The following is a 14077-nucleotide window of genomic DNA, read 5'->3' on the forward strand; positions in this document are numbered from 1 at the left end:
TCTGTTTTGTGGAGAGCGGCCGACCGCAGTCCATCCACTCTCTTTGCTGCCAACCATTGCGTTGTATGCACGCACCTGATGTCTGTGTTCGTTCCTCTGTGATGGGTGTTTGGATTGTTTGCTATTGGCGGCTAGTTGGACAGTGGCGCTACCCACCTTCCTGGCAGGGAGATTCACTCTCGTGGACCAGAGACAGTGAGGCCCGAGGAGGAAAGGACTCTCAGAAGAGAGGCAGCCAGGCCCAGTCCCCGGGGTGAGAAAGGCCCGTTGGCCTCCCCGTTTCCCAAGCTCTCTATGCGCCAAGCCTGGCGAGGCCAGAGACACAACCAGCAAAGTAGATGAGTTTTCAAGATTTTATTGTAAAACAGCTTCAGTCACAGGGAGTAGGAACCTTTCTGCTCAACACACAGAACACACGTTCACGGAGCACGTGCTGAGGGTCCGAAACACACACAGGTCATCACGCTCCCTGCTCTCGGGAGCTCCGTCTGCGGCGGGACACGGGCGGAGGCACAAGTCTCAGAGTGTCCGAAGGGCTAAAACGGTCCAAGAGCCATTCCTCCCTCCCAGGAAACCTGCAAGGAGCCCCAGGGGAGCCGCAGTTGTGCTGCCCTGGGAGCTGGGAGCTTCTGATGGGGGAGCTGGGGGAGGAAAAGCGCGGCGGGCACTGTACGAGGTCTGGAGTGGAAATGGTGCCCGGCCTGAGCAGTGGGGGCCAGACTTTAGGAACGTCACAGAAAGAAAAAAAAACTAGGGACCAACATAACACACTAACTTCGCATTTTTGCACGGTAGGGCGTTACAAAAAGAAGAGAGGGAAATCAAAAGGGAGAGCTCCTTCCACCCTCCCTCGCCCCCTTTCCAGAAAGGACACAGTCTCTAAAGAAAGGACTCGCCTTCAAATTGGATGAAGCTGGCTTAAAAGAGAAAGGAAATCCTTCTCTTCCATTGTGGCACAGACTCTAAAAGTTTTCCCCACAGAACGGCATCAGTTGGCAAAACAAGGTTTGGGAGGCCAGCGAGGGGCGTGAGGGATCTGGGACGCGGCCACGGGGCGAGGGAGGAGGCTGAGGAGTCAGGGAGAGGAGAGCAGAGGGGGCCCAGGCGGGCCGAGCGGCCTGCCTTTCATCCAGAAGGCACGGGCAGCGCTGAAAGGCCTGGGGCAGTGCGGTGGCTTGAGCTGCACGATAGAAAGACCACCGTGGAGGCAGCGTCGAGGTTGCTTAGCTGAGGAGGCTGGTGACAGAGTCCTGTTACCGGGGCTCTCGGCCATCCTTCCGAGGTCTGCCCCACCAAGGCTGCTCCTCTGAGCCCCCACGACAGCCAGGAGGCCCCGGGCAGGGTGGAGAGGCGTCTCTGGGGTCATCGGTGTGCTGGGCATGGGGGACGTGCGGCATGGACCCACCACTAGTCCTTCTGGAAGTAGAACTTGGTGACCGTCATGGCCTCTTGGGGCGTGTTGGTGAGGCTGACGGGCTGGTCGGCCTCGAGTGCTGTGCAGAGGAACCAGCCGGGGCAGGCGGCGGACTCGAAGCTGGTGGTGGGCCCGCTATCCGAGAGGATGAAGGAGAAGCGCTTGTCTTGATCCTTGTGCTTACTCAGGTCAGTGATGTTAACTGCCTGGAAGCCAAGACATGAGCAGTGAGGGCTGGGAAGCCCATAGGTCCCATGCTGCCTCCCTCTCCCAACCAGGACTTGGCCTCCGGCCGGCCCAGAACAAACACTGGGGAAACTCTGACCGGGGACCCCTGCGGCAGGCCACGCATCCCGGCTCTCCTAAGACAACAGTGACACAAAGAGGCCGTCCCACGGTCACACCTTGACTTTGGGAAATCTGGCCCCTCTAGCCATGGGCCAGTAAGTTTGGTAGACACGTGGCATCAGCCGCAGAGGCCAACGCACGTGGAGGCTGGCGCTCTGTCGGGGCCTGTGCCCTCTCAGGCAAGAGGGCATGGTGGAGAAGGTGGGCAGAGATCACTGCAGTGCATTCGACATGGTACACACAACGTCCTGGTCATCCCCACTCCACACAGAGTAGTCACCCTCCCAAAGAATGCCCCTGTCCACGGCTGGGGGTAAGGGACGGAGCCCTGGTTACAGCCACTCACACTGGGTTAAGATCCTGACCAACAAGCCCCTGAGACAAAGCCATCTCCTCCCAGGGCTGGCAGCCCGTTCATACTGCAGGGATCAAGGAGTACAGGGCCCTGGATGGGATGCCAACCCATGGGTCTGAGTAGATAAGGATTAGGAGAGAAAGGTCCTGAAGCTTGGCTTCCCTGGAGGAGGGCGAGTCTAAGAAGGTCGGGAGCCGTCGGGCCAGAGAGTGGCACACAGAGAATGAAGCCCTCAAAGGAACCGTCCTTCCCGGCCCCCGCCCTTCTCGAGACTGGACTTGGCCACACGGCCGGCTTCGGCCCATGGGACGTGAGCCGTACGACGTAAGCGGGGCTTTGATGGGCCTCTGCCCACGGAGCCTCGCCTCTGTGGCATAATCCGTGTCGGAAGGCAGCACCCGCGCTGTCAGGAGGCCCACGCTGACCGCGGAGCTCTGAGAGAGCACGTGGAGCAAGGGGCGGGTGAGAAGCCACCGTGGCCCCCCCCCAGCAGAGCTCCCCGCTGCTGCCGCTGCTACGCCGAGTGGAGCACAACTGCCCAGCTGCGCCTGCCTCTTCGACCCACAGGGCCCCAGGAAGGGACTGACTGCGGTTGTCCCGGCCGCCGGCTTTGGGGTGGCTGCCATCAGAGGCGGGCCCTTACCTCCAGCTGGAGCTTGGTCTCATCACCGGACTTGACGCAGGCCAGGCACAGCTTCGCCCCATGGATCCCCAGGAACACGGCATGAGGCTCAATGGGCACCACGTCTAACTTCTCTGGGGAAGAGCAGAAGGCAGGGTCAGGTTGTAGAGAGAGGAGGAGGCAGCCCGGACTCTCGCAGGAGATTTTTCTGTCTCCCCATCCCATCCCCACCCGAAGTAAAACCCGAAGGTCAGAAGGGCAGTGAGGCCCCATCTTCCTGGTCCTCATTCAAATGGAAGATCACACCAAGGAGTTATCGAGTTACCCCTCAAGCACCGTGTCGCCTAGATTCTGCTCCGCGTGGTCCCTATCCTTCCTTCTCCCCAGGACACCTGTGCTCCAGGTCCCCGGGGGTGCTGCCCACAGGCAGGGAAATAGCACACAGTGGGCCCCGGGGCTTGGTCTACAGGCACCTGGGTGACTCTGACCCTGTCCCTTGGTCGTCTCTGAGCCCTCACGTGGCAGTGAAAAGCTCAGCCTTTCTGCACTTCAGCTTGTTCACTAGGAGAATTAACAGAAGGACAGGAAAGGCTGGTCTCACACTCTTTCAGGGCAAGGCGAGGGGCTGAGAACAAGGTGGGAAGATGGAGATCGTGCCATCCCATAGTACCAATTGGGTAATCAGAAACATCCCAGGAGGCTCGTGCTGAAAGACTCTCCCAGCATGCCATCAGGCCGGCCTCGGTTTACTAAAGGAAAAACTGAGCGATGGAGTGGGAGAAGCCTGCCCAAGGTCGTGCAGCTTGTTTAGAGCAAGGACCAGACCATGGCTGAATGTGGTGTCCATGACAAAGGGACATAACCCAGCCTTAGATATGGTGTATTCGTTTTGGGTGGTAGTTAGGGTTTGAACAACATAGGAACACGGAAGGCTTCATAGTCACAGGAGGGAAAGGGAGCGTCTTGCCTTCTGTGCCCTCTCCCGGCCAGTGGTGGCCCCGGGACACGGTGCCAGCAGGTGGGGGCTCCAGACCTAGGCTCTAACCCTCTTACCCTCTTGAGGCTGCCCTCACATGTGGCCAGGCCTCCCCCAGCTTCCAACTCAACCACAAAGACCCAGCGGGGATTAGGACTTTGAACCTAAGCTTTCCAAGGGCAAGCTGGAGACTCCAGGGCAAAGTGGCCCAGTACCCACACAACATCCACTTTTCTGGCAACCACTCACCTTCCAATTTAGTATTTGATCCTTGCAAGTATCCAGCGACGAGTTGGTTATTCCTCAGGTAGAAGGTCTTCTGGTTAATATCCCAGATTCTGCAATGTGAAAGGCCCCAGCTATGGTGAACAACCTCTGTGTGCCCAGCCCTGTGCTCCCCCCGTTCCTGTGTCCCCCAGAGTTCACTGAATCTGCATTCAACTTTCTGCCAGGGGTGTGGTGTTTTAGCCCAGCCTTGGCATGGAGGAGAGACTGAGGTCAACACCGACTAAGAGGCCGGCCCAGCTCCCACAGCTGGAAAGCAGTGCACCCACATTCTACCGCTCTCCTCACCTTGCTTCTCATCCTCAGATTCCCAGAGCAGACACCTTCTACTTCAGCAAAACATACTCTAGAGTAGCATCATCCAATAAAACTTGCCGGGGGCAGGAATGTTCTCTCTCTGCACGGCCCAGTATGGTAGCCAGCAGCCCGCATGTGGCTGCCGAGCTCTTGGTGAAGGGCTGAGAGCAGGGCTTGCAGAGGCCCAGCCAGAACGTGGGCCCTCTGTGCCCCGCTGCCCACCCATGTGGCCTTGGACATGCACTTCATCTCTTCACAAGTGAAGTGTGGCTACCAACGCCCATGGCATCACTTTGGGGAGCTCGTGAGCTCAGTGAGGGATGGTTGGACAAACTGTAAAGGTCTTTGCACACGTTGAGCATTTGACCTTTCGAGATTCTTCTGCATTCCTGGATGAGTCTCCTACTAGAGACCTCCAGGTGCATCTCCTGGAGCTCCCAGCCAGTAGGAAGAAGCAGAGGCAAAGCTCGTGAAGCAGTTCCCGTGTCTGGAAAGGGGAACGACTTGCCCAGGACGCATGTACACGCACGCACACACATACACGCACACGCACAGAATCCCGAACTGCAGCCTCAAGCCAGGGAAACTCGGTTTGACGGTGAAGTCACCCTGACGTGGCTCAGGCCTGCAATGTCACAGGACAGAGGGCCCATGGGGACAGCATCACAGCCTCTCGATTTTACAACAGGGTTGGTGACATCTCTCTCACAAAACTCCTGGCCCAATTTTTAAAAATCACAGTAGTGTTCAAGCACTGTTTGATCTTCACAACAACCCAGTAAGGCAGGCAGGGGGTTATCCTTAACCCCATGTCACAGATGGGGAAACTGAGGCCGCAAAGGAGCGGGGGCCTCCACCATGTCCACACGGACCTGCAATGCTGGCTGGCAGTCTGGGCCTCCGGGCTGTGCGCTGCCCACGCGGCCCTCCGGTTTCCTTGCCCAGCAAAGAGCCCTGGCCTGGCTCCTCGGCACCTGTCTGTCACTCACTGAGTTGCCAGAGTCTCCGGGAGAATAAGCCAGGCCTCTGGCCAAGTTCTGCCCATCTGAAATATTCTGAAACACAAGCCCTGAAGACCACGGATGTGGCTCCCCTTTCCTGAATAACGGACCTCCTTTTCCAGCCCAAACTCAGCCCGCAGGCGCTGCGGAGGCCAGCGGGCCCCCCCAACGGCCGCGGTGGTTCCATTTACCTGTCCGTCCACCCCGCCTCCTCCGGGCTGGCCTTACCTGAAGGCTTGCATCTTGCAAGGTCTCTTCCCCAAGGGATGGCAGGCTGTCTCTGAATGGAACAGGAAAAGGAGGAAAGAGATCAGGTAACTGAGGGGACACCTGCCGGTTTCCATTCTGCGGCCGCAGCGAGACAACACGACACTGCCATTTCGGGCCCTGAGGTGCCGCTTATAAAGAAAATAGTCACTCACCCAAGCCGCCCTGTCCTACTCTGAGAAACGGAAATGCCCTCACATTTCCAAAATGAGAAACTCTTGCTGTTGTCACTTTCAACTGTGCTGAGTGTCGCAATGGGATGTTGTAACTGATTCCCTCCCCTTTTCCCCTGTGCAATTTCCCCAAAATTAAGATTTCTATTTTCCCTTCACTGAGTTCCTGGGAAGAGCACGATGAAAACTGAACTCCCTCATCGGCCTGACAGGTATCCTGAGACTGTTTGTTGACCTTTTTAAAAATAGATTTAAGAAGAGAAGTCCTCCTTCCTAACAAGCCAAGTGGCGGGGCTCTTGAGCACACAGGACAGTCACATGTCACTTTGTGTTCTTTGAAGGATGGACAGCCTTGCTGGACTCTGGACCAGGGACTAACAAACATTCTGTAAAGGACCAGACAGTAAATATTTTAGGGTTTGTCTCTGTCATGATTTCTCAACTCAGCTATTGTAGCTTAAACAGTAGTAGGTGATCTGTAAATGACAAGCCCATTATGTTCCAATACAACTTTATTTACAAAAAGAGGTGGTGGCTGCATTTGGCTTGAAGTCTGCTGACCCCTGCCATAGAGTAAATTTCCTGAGAGGTGCTTTGAAGCCAGCTCTCTTCCGATAAGACACTATCCACATCTTTAAAGTTATGGTCTTGGGATAATGGGGCCAACTCAGCCCTTGGACAGAAACGGATCCAGATTTCACCTCTGCCACTTGCCATTTGCTACCCATGTGACCTGGAACATGTCGCTTCACTTCTCTGGGCCTCTACCTCTGCCCCCTCTGCCTCAGTGCCCAGAGTGGGATTGATCTGTCTTCCTTACGGGTGGAAAGAGGGAGGGAAGAAGGAAGGAAGGAAGGGAGGGAGGGAGGGAGGGAAGGAAGGGGAAATTCTAGCCTGCAGTGAGCACTCATAAGCATTAACTTCTTTCCTTCCTACATTCTAGAAGTTAGGAAAAAGGTAGGCATACTCCTATTTATGGATAGGGAAAGCATGGATAGGGCTTCACATGATCAGAGCGCCCAGTGCTAATGCAGAACACAGATTATACCATTGGAGAACTGGATGGGAGTTCGGCAGTTGTCCTATCCCACCCTATCATTGTCTTGAAGAACACTCAGAAAGACCCACAGAGGGAAAGGGACCTGCCCAAGGCCACACCACTCATAAATGGCAAAGGTATGCCTAGGAATCCAGGTCTTCAGACTCCCAGCCAGTGGTCATCCTGTTACAACAGCTGATCTTGATGAGTCTGACTTTATTTTTAACCAAAAAATCAGGGTCCGTGTCCAAATGAGGGTAAAATCCTTCAAAGAGGAAGTCTATACTGTATAGTTGAAAGTTGCTAAGAGAGTAGACCATAAAAGTTGTCATCACAAGAAAAAAGATACGTTTATAACTATGTATATAAAACAGGTGATTGGTGAATCACTATGTTGTATACCTCTAATGTTATAATGTGAATTACACCTCAATTAAATATAATTTAATGTTATATGTCCATGATACCTCAATTTAAACAAATTTAATATAATGTTATATGGCAATTATACCTCAATTTAAAAAAATTAATAAAGGTTACAAATGAATTTCTCAAATCTTTAAAGAGCTCTTCTTTCAGAGCAAATGGAACATTTCTGCAAAAACTGTATCACTTCCCTGGGGGATTACTTTGAAGGACAAAGTGACTTGTATGTGTCCCCTCTGTTCTCACAAGGTGAGTGACCTTGAGGGAGACATTCACCTTTGAAACACATGCAAGAAAGAATATCTACCTTTGAGGGCCAAGGGGGAGTTCTGTTTGTTTGGGGAGGGCTGGCTGGAGGACGTGATGTGTAAGAACCTGCTTGATTATTTGCCACCAGCAGCATTTGCTGAATTGGGGGTATAATTTCTGGAACATCTACGAATCATCAGGGGCCTGAACTGGTCACCACCCCTGCTGAGATGGAAGGCAGCTAGCCCCCACTGTGATAAGTTCTCTCCTACTTGTCTTTCAATGCTGCTTCTGAAGCCCCCCTCAATGTTACTTCAGTACCCCTTGATAAACATCCTTGGAGACTGAAGAGAGGGAATGACTTGCTCAGGGGAGGCCGAGGGGCTCCTTCCTGCCTGCCTGCCCTCAAGACAGCTTTCCAAGCCAAGGTACCACCCACACTGTGGCTCCTGGGTAAATGCTCCCCTGTCCCCAGCCCAAATTCAGAGAGACAGATTTCTCCCGGAGGGCAGATCCCTGGTTTCTCCACCTTTGCCAGGTCTGTGCCCAAGAAGTGGCTTGGCAGGCCTTTCCTGATAGAGAGGAGGGAGTCCCTAGGGCCGGCCTGAGACATTAGGCTGACCTGGGGCTGCACTCTCCCATGTCACCTAGGAGTTGGCACGCAGCCCCTTGGCCTCGGTTTCATTATCCATTATACAGGGCTAATAATTGAAGCCTTATCACGGGTTCTGTGAGGACTGAGATGTTGCACACAGTGTACTTAACCCTGACCCTGGCACATAAGAACTACACAATAGGAAGCTATTGCGTCTGCTTCTTTACCCCACGTAAAGTGGGAGAGGTCAGTCACAATGCCCCTAACCCCATCCACCCTGCCTGGCACACCGGGCTGGACTCCAGAGAGGGAGGCCCTCATCTGTCTGGGCTGAGGGAGGAAATGAGCTGGGGACCGGAGGCTCCCCCCCTCCCCTCACGCTTCTGGCCACAATTCCACTCTTGGTTCCGTCTTATCAAAAATAGTTGGTGTCCCTATGATTTCTGCCCACAGGAAATCTCTGACGAAACTTGTTCTTGGTTCCGGGTGCTCAGCCCCTCACTCCAGTTCCCAAATTCAGTTTAATGACCACACCACGTCGTGGACCCTGCCTTCCCGGTCAGCACCTTGCACTTTCCCTGCGAGCTGCAGGCATCAAATTGCATCTAGTGCCTTCTACATGCTGAGCCCTGCCCTGCCCTGGTGACAGCAGAAATGATAAGGCCCACTCAGAGGGAAATAGGACAACCATGTCCTTGGAGTGACACTCGACAGGCTCTACTGAGACCAAGCCCTGGGCCCCTGTTGGTGCCTCTAGAGCTCCATCCACATAGGAGGTGTTCAATAAATGCAGCTATTTCTCAATTTCAGCTAATTGCTTCTTTCGATTCTAGGATTTCCATCTGCTTCCTTTTTTTTGGCGTGGTGTCTGCCGAAAGTTTCAGTCGTGTCTTTTAAATCCTTGGACGCGGTATTCACGGTTCTTGTAAAGGCTGCACCTGCTCACTTTATTATCTGAATCCCCGCTGGGTGTCCTTCTGGAGTCTGCTTTTGTCTGGTGCACAGGTCGTCTTGCCTGTGCCTGGCTACTTTCTATCAACTGCTGGGCACGGTAGTACATCGAAAACCGTAGAGGTCATTTGAGGCTCTGGACAATATTGAATTTATCTAGAGGTGATTCCCTTTTGCTTCTGCTGGGTGGTGAGGCTGGGGGCGCTGCAGCTGCAAGTGACCTTCCCCCGGCAGGCTTGAGATGATCACAATGGAGCATCAGTAGCTAGGCAGGCTACTCCATTTCTGGGTAGTCCTAGTCCTTTAGGTCCCAGGCCAGACCTGGGGTGTTTATCAGGGCCCGTTCTCCTCAGTGGGAGGTAAAATACAAATTTTATCCTCTCCCGTCCCCTGTCCAACCCCATAAGTTTGTCCAAAACTCAGCTGGGGCTTTTGAAACCAAATGCCTCCCAGGGCAAAAGGCCCCAGTACTGACCTCCACCTGTCCGGGCCTCTGCAGTTCTTCAAAGCCCTGGTCATTCTTTGATCCCATCTGATTGTTTAGAAATACACTTTGCTAGCTTTGCTCGTTATCACAGCAGGAAGTTTGGTCCTAGGCCAGATGTGGAACACGATGTCTATTTTTTGAGTCATATCATTCAGGATGGCAGAATTGGAACAGCATTTGGGGGTAGGGGCAGAAGTGACCGAAAAGTTGGGCAGGAGTCAGAGGAGGAAGGGCCTTTAATGACGCATCAAGGGGCAGGGAATTTATCTTAAAGAACATGGAATCAGAGGGTGACACCGTCAGGTTTGTTTTATTAAGATCATCCTGGGACCAGTGGACAGATAGATGAGACTTGGTGTGTGGTTTGGGGTCACTGAGCCTGAAGGCAGGGCCGTGGTGTGCTGCTAAATGTCGACAGCTAGATCTCCAAAAGAGTTCTCATTAGTAGCATTTGCTGGTTTCTCTGCTGTAAATACTCCCACCATGGATGATCTCAAGCCACCAGCAAGACAACGCGGAATGCAGAGCTGGGAAGAGATGCTCACAAACGTATCTTGCTGGCTCCAGTGCCCCGCGGCGGCGGGGAGATTTGGCGGCTCTTCGTCTCTCTCGTCTTTCTAGAGAGAGAGAGCATCCTATTTCCCAACTCCAGTCTCTCCCCACCTCAGCCCAGTGGCTCACCCCACAGGTCCTGTCCGCATTACAGAAAGCAAGCCCTCCCAACAAATCCAGTTTATCAGGACACTATAGTGGGTCTTGGTGCGAACGTTTTCAGCTGTGCCTGCCGGCCTGCATGCACATCATGCAAACACCATTTGTAAAATTGTAAGCAGCTGGCTTTGGGGGCACAGGTGTGCACCTTAAGTTGTAATGGCTCGAGCTCATGTTTAGATCCTTCAGCGTACGTGAGCGTCACAGCACACAATACAGGCAGTGCTGTTGCCCAAACTTTGGAAATTTTTACTAAGATAATGGTACAAAGTCTCTGGTTACTCTTTCCAAGAGATGGGTAAATATAGCAGTACAAACAGGAGGAGGAAGGGCAAATATCATCTGTCTTCTCTTTGTCAGCTTTCCTACGCAGCCCTGCCAGGTAACCAGGTCAATTTTAACCAAATCCAGCAGCTTATGAGAAGCTCCCTATAGCAGCGGGCCAGGTTTGGAGACCGAGGTTCTCCTGGGCATCTCAGCCAACCTGAATGCCCTCCTGGCCCATGTATAGTGGTTGGGAGATTGTATATAAAGTCAACTGTTTTCAGTCACTGCTTCACAAAAGCGTGCCCTCCTCCTAGGTCTAAACGGTAAACTGCCTGTGAGTCTTTTATAAGTTTCAAGTCTTCCAAGATGGTTTTTGCTCCAGCAAATTCTGGGTTTGATATGGATCTGAATTGAAAGCCATTATTTATCTGTTTATCTTGTCCTACTAGAGGTACATGTTTGCTCTTGCCTTTTTGGCTTTGGTGACTAGCTTTATAAGGCAGCTAGCTTCTCCACAGGTGGACAGAGAGGGAGAGGGGCAGGAACCGGGAGGGGGGGTGGGGCACAGTTATAATTCTTACCTGCTGTGCTTCAGGCTCAGGCTATGTGTTTTATTCTTTCACATGGATCTCACTTAGTCCTAATAATAGCTGTGTAAGGTGGGTATATTTACACCCACTTTCAGGATGGGTATATACTTATACTCACCTCGCAGAATAAGAAATCAAGGCTCAGAAAGATTAAATCACTTGCCCCAGATCGTGGCTGAGGCAGGATTTGAACCCAGCTCTTGTATTCCTTCCCACACGGCAGTCCTGCCAGAAAGGCAGCTGACCTCTTTCCTCGATTCATTGCACAATGAACAGAAGCAAGAATTTTATTTGTTCTTATGGAGTTCCTTCTGATTTGAACTCACGTCTTACAGAGCGACAGTTTGTTCCCACAATTGCTTGGAAATTTTAGGAGTTGGTTTGTTTTTTGGTAGTAAGGGAAGGATGATTCTAAAACCTTACAGAAGTTAACGAGAAAGCTCTTTACCTGGTTTTGGATGAAGGTGGCCATTTGCCCTGGTCTTTCCAGGGCTTTCCAAGTGTTAGTACTGAAAGTCCTGCATCTCTGGAAAGCTGAGATGATTGGTCACCCTATAATACGAATCCTTAAAAGGTGCTCATACCATCTGGTGGCTAGTACTGCAAATTGCAGGCACGATTAGCTGCCCATCATTGTTTTTGCCCAGCAGAGATGGGGTCCATTTTATTAGATAGATGATAGATAGATGATAGATAGATAGATAGATAGATAGATAGATAGATAGATAGATAGATAAAACACACAAGAACCGAAAGCCTTAGCCTTCCACTCAGGAAAAGAGACCGCAGCAGATGAAGTATTGGCCAATCACTCCCCTTCTGATCAAGTTAATTTTTAATTCAGCCATTCACATTTCCTCCAGCTATGTAAATCAAGATAGGTCAACCTCTAGTAGCTTAACATTGGTTTCAAACTTAGGCTGTAAAAAGGAGTTTCTCTTTCATTATAAATGTCTGCACCTTCACATCCTCTTCCCTCTGCCTCATCTTCTTCACACACATTAGCTGTGAGGTCAGTGGTGTTAGAGAGGAGGCAGAGGGCCAGCAAGGTAAGTGCCATGTCCCAGATACATGCCCACCTTCATCCGTCCTCGAGCTCCCAGCTCTTGAAGCAAACCCCAAATCTCTCCATGGTCTCCCTTCTCTGAGCCCTGCTCCTGGCCTCCCAGAAAACATGGTGTCTTCACTGGGTTCCCATGCCCTCGCCTCCTGAACTCAAACTTACTCAGCACCTACTATGTGACAGTTTAAAATATTTTGGAGTGGACTGTTTTTAAGTATAAATGTTCCCTCACATTCTATCACCGTCTGGTTCTGGGAGTGGCATCCTCTTTACACATTTGAAAGATGCATAAGACCATGGGGAGGATTTGCTGCCCCTGGAAAAACTGCTTGTGGTTTACAAAGTACTTCTTTCTCCATGACCTCACTCAGTCTCCACACCCCCAGAGCATAATACGGTGGTTTGGAACAGACTGTCTGCAGTGGAGCCCGGCTCCTCCCGTTAGAGTGGCTGTCTGGTCTTGGACAAATTACTTAACCTGTGTCCAAGTTCCCACTTCTGAAACAGTGAACAATAATAGTGCTTCCTCATAGGGCTGTTGTGAGGATTAGAAGAGACAGGCCATGTTAATTGCTCAGCAGAGTGCCTCGTCCATAAGCTTATGGAAGAATTGGCTATTACCGAGCCCGTGAGACCCTAAGAGTTGGCCAGCCTCCTCTTGACACTGAGAAGAGTGAGACCCAGAAAGGAGGAATAGTTCACCCATTCGAGTTCAAACATAGAATTAGAAACTGGGTCTTCAGACTCCCAGTTTTAAGATCTTTTCTCTGCCCCCCACAGATCTTAACCAGAGATTACAAACCTGTAGCCCACAGGTTGAATATTTTCTTTGCTGACTTTGTTGTTTTATTTAATCTACTACATAAGGAAATCAGAATATCTGACAGTTCTTGAAAAGTGAGAAGTTCTGGCCACCTGGGCCTGCATCCTCATGAGACAACCATCTGCTGGGACGAATCAGTAGTAGCCACGGATTCCAGGTCCCTACCCTTTTGTACGACCCTTCAGATCTCGGGACCTGGTGCCCAATTCTGTCAGTATTTCTCATTGAGCTCTCACGGTTCTTTCTCCCATTCGACAGGAATATGTCCCCACTTTCCACATCTCTCTCACCAGTGGAAAATGACCAACAGAGTCTAAGAGCTCCAGGATTTTTCTCACAGCAGGCGTGCTTCCTCTGTCCCCTGCGGGCCCCGCAGACACTGGGCCGGCGGCCCTGGCCCCAGGGCATCCTCATGGCCTGCTGCTGCCTCCCCTCGGCCAGGTCTCCCAGACAGGCCTGGAGCTACCTGCGCTTGACATTTCTCTGGAAGCTTGCTATTCAGAGTCTGAGAGCATTTGGTAAGCACTAATGGTGGCTATTTTCCTCCCCATCTTTCAGATGGAAAAGCAGGAGTGAAGGGAGCTTACCTGCAGCCCTGGGAAGGGCCTGGTAGATTCCGCGGTCTTCTGAGGTCTTCCAGCCTCTGGCTCCAGACCAAGCTGCTGCGCAGAGAGGAGAAGCACCGGGCAGAACTTGTGCTACCAGCACCTCCCAGGGTGGAGCTGCTCCTTGCTTCCTGATTACCTGGGGAGAGGAAGAGGAAGGGCCAGAGCCTGCCTTGCACACACGCTTGCAGGGCTCGCCAGGCCCAGCTTCCAAAAGGGTGAGTCAGCCTAACAGAAGCCCAGCAGGTTCTTATCTCTGCAAAGCCAGAGGTCTTGCATGAGGAACTGAGCTGGCTTAGTGAGGCTGGACCTCTGTGCCCACCCCACTTTATGCTCACCCCGACTGCCGCCGGTTCATGTATGCATGTGCTTATTCATCCTGACAATATGGGTTGACTTAATCCTGTGTACCAGGCACTCTTCCAGGCTTTGGGGGAACGCCAGATAAGGTCCCTGATAATCTAATGGAGGAAGGCAGACAAGAAACTGGTAAACAAATAAACTAACTTCGTATGACAGTATGTGCTCCAGGG

The 14077-nt window shown here is 52.1% G+C and overlaps 1 protein-coding gene across 3 annotated transcripts; it reads right to left on the bottom strand.

Annotated features, from left to right (window-relative positions):
* Nucleotides 1-339: 339 nt before the first annotated feature.
* On the bottom strand, nucleotides 340-13678 carry IL1RN (interleukin 1 receptor antagonist). 3 transcript variants are annotated; one of them, XM_031019962.2, is made up of 5 exons: nucleotides 13527-13678; nucleotides 5527-5578; nucleotides 3965-4053; nucleotides 2761-2873; nucleotides 340-1620 (listed from the first exon to the last, which is right to left on the bottom strand). In XM_031019962.2, exons 2-5 carry the CDS (start codon nucleotides 5538-5540, stop codon nucleotides 1408-1410), a joined length of 429 nt encoding a protein of 142 aa, XP_030875822.1. In that variant the 5' UTR covers nucleotides 5541-5578; nucleotides 13527-13678; the 3' UTR covers nucleotides 340-1407. The 3 variants fall into 3 exon arrangements, with proteins under 3 accessions (XP_030875822.1, XP_030875821.1, XP_006748931.1); XM_031019961.2 differs by lacking the exon at nucleotides 13527-13678 and adding an exon at nucleotides 5721-5821; XM_006748868.3 differs by lacking the exon at nucleotides 13527-13678 and having other exon boundaries at nucleotides 5527-5706.
* Nucleotides 13679-14077: the final 399 nt, after the last annotated feature.

The sequence above is a fragment of the Leptonychotes weddellii genome, chromosome 10, assembly GCF_054177405.1.
Source record: "Leptonychotes weddellii isolate Sample4059 chromosome 10, ASM5417740v2, whole genome shotgun sequence".
Taxonomy (NCBI): domain Eukaryota; kingdom Metazoa; phylum Chordata; class Mammalia; order Carnivora; family Phocidae; genus Leptonychotes; species Leptonychotes weddellii.

Excerpts from the sequence above, each read along its gene's own strand:
- IL1RN (XM_006748868.3), bottom strand. The coding sequence starts at position 5,642 with ATGGAAACCGGCAGGTGTCCCCTCAGTTACCTGATCTCTTTCCTCCTT. Across the intron at positions 4,054-5,526 it reads TGCAAGATGCAAGCCTTCAG|AATCTGGGATATTAACCAGA; the intron begins GTAAGGCCAGCC and ends TTCACATTGCAG. Across the intron at positions 1,621-2,760 it reads AGACCAAGCTCCAGCTGGAG|GCAGTTAACATCACTGACCT; the intron begins GTAAGGGCCCGC and ends CTTGGCTTCCAG.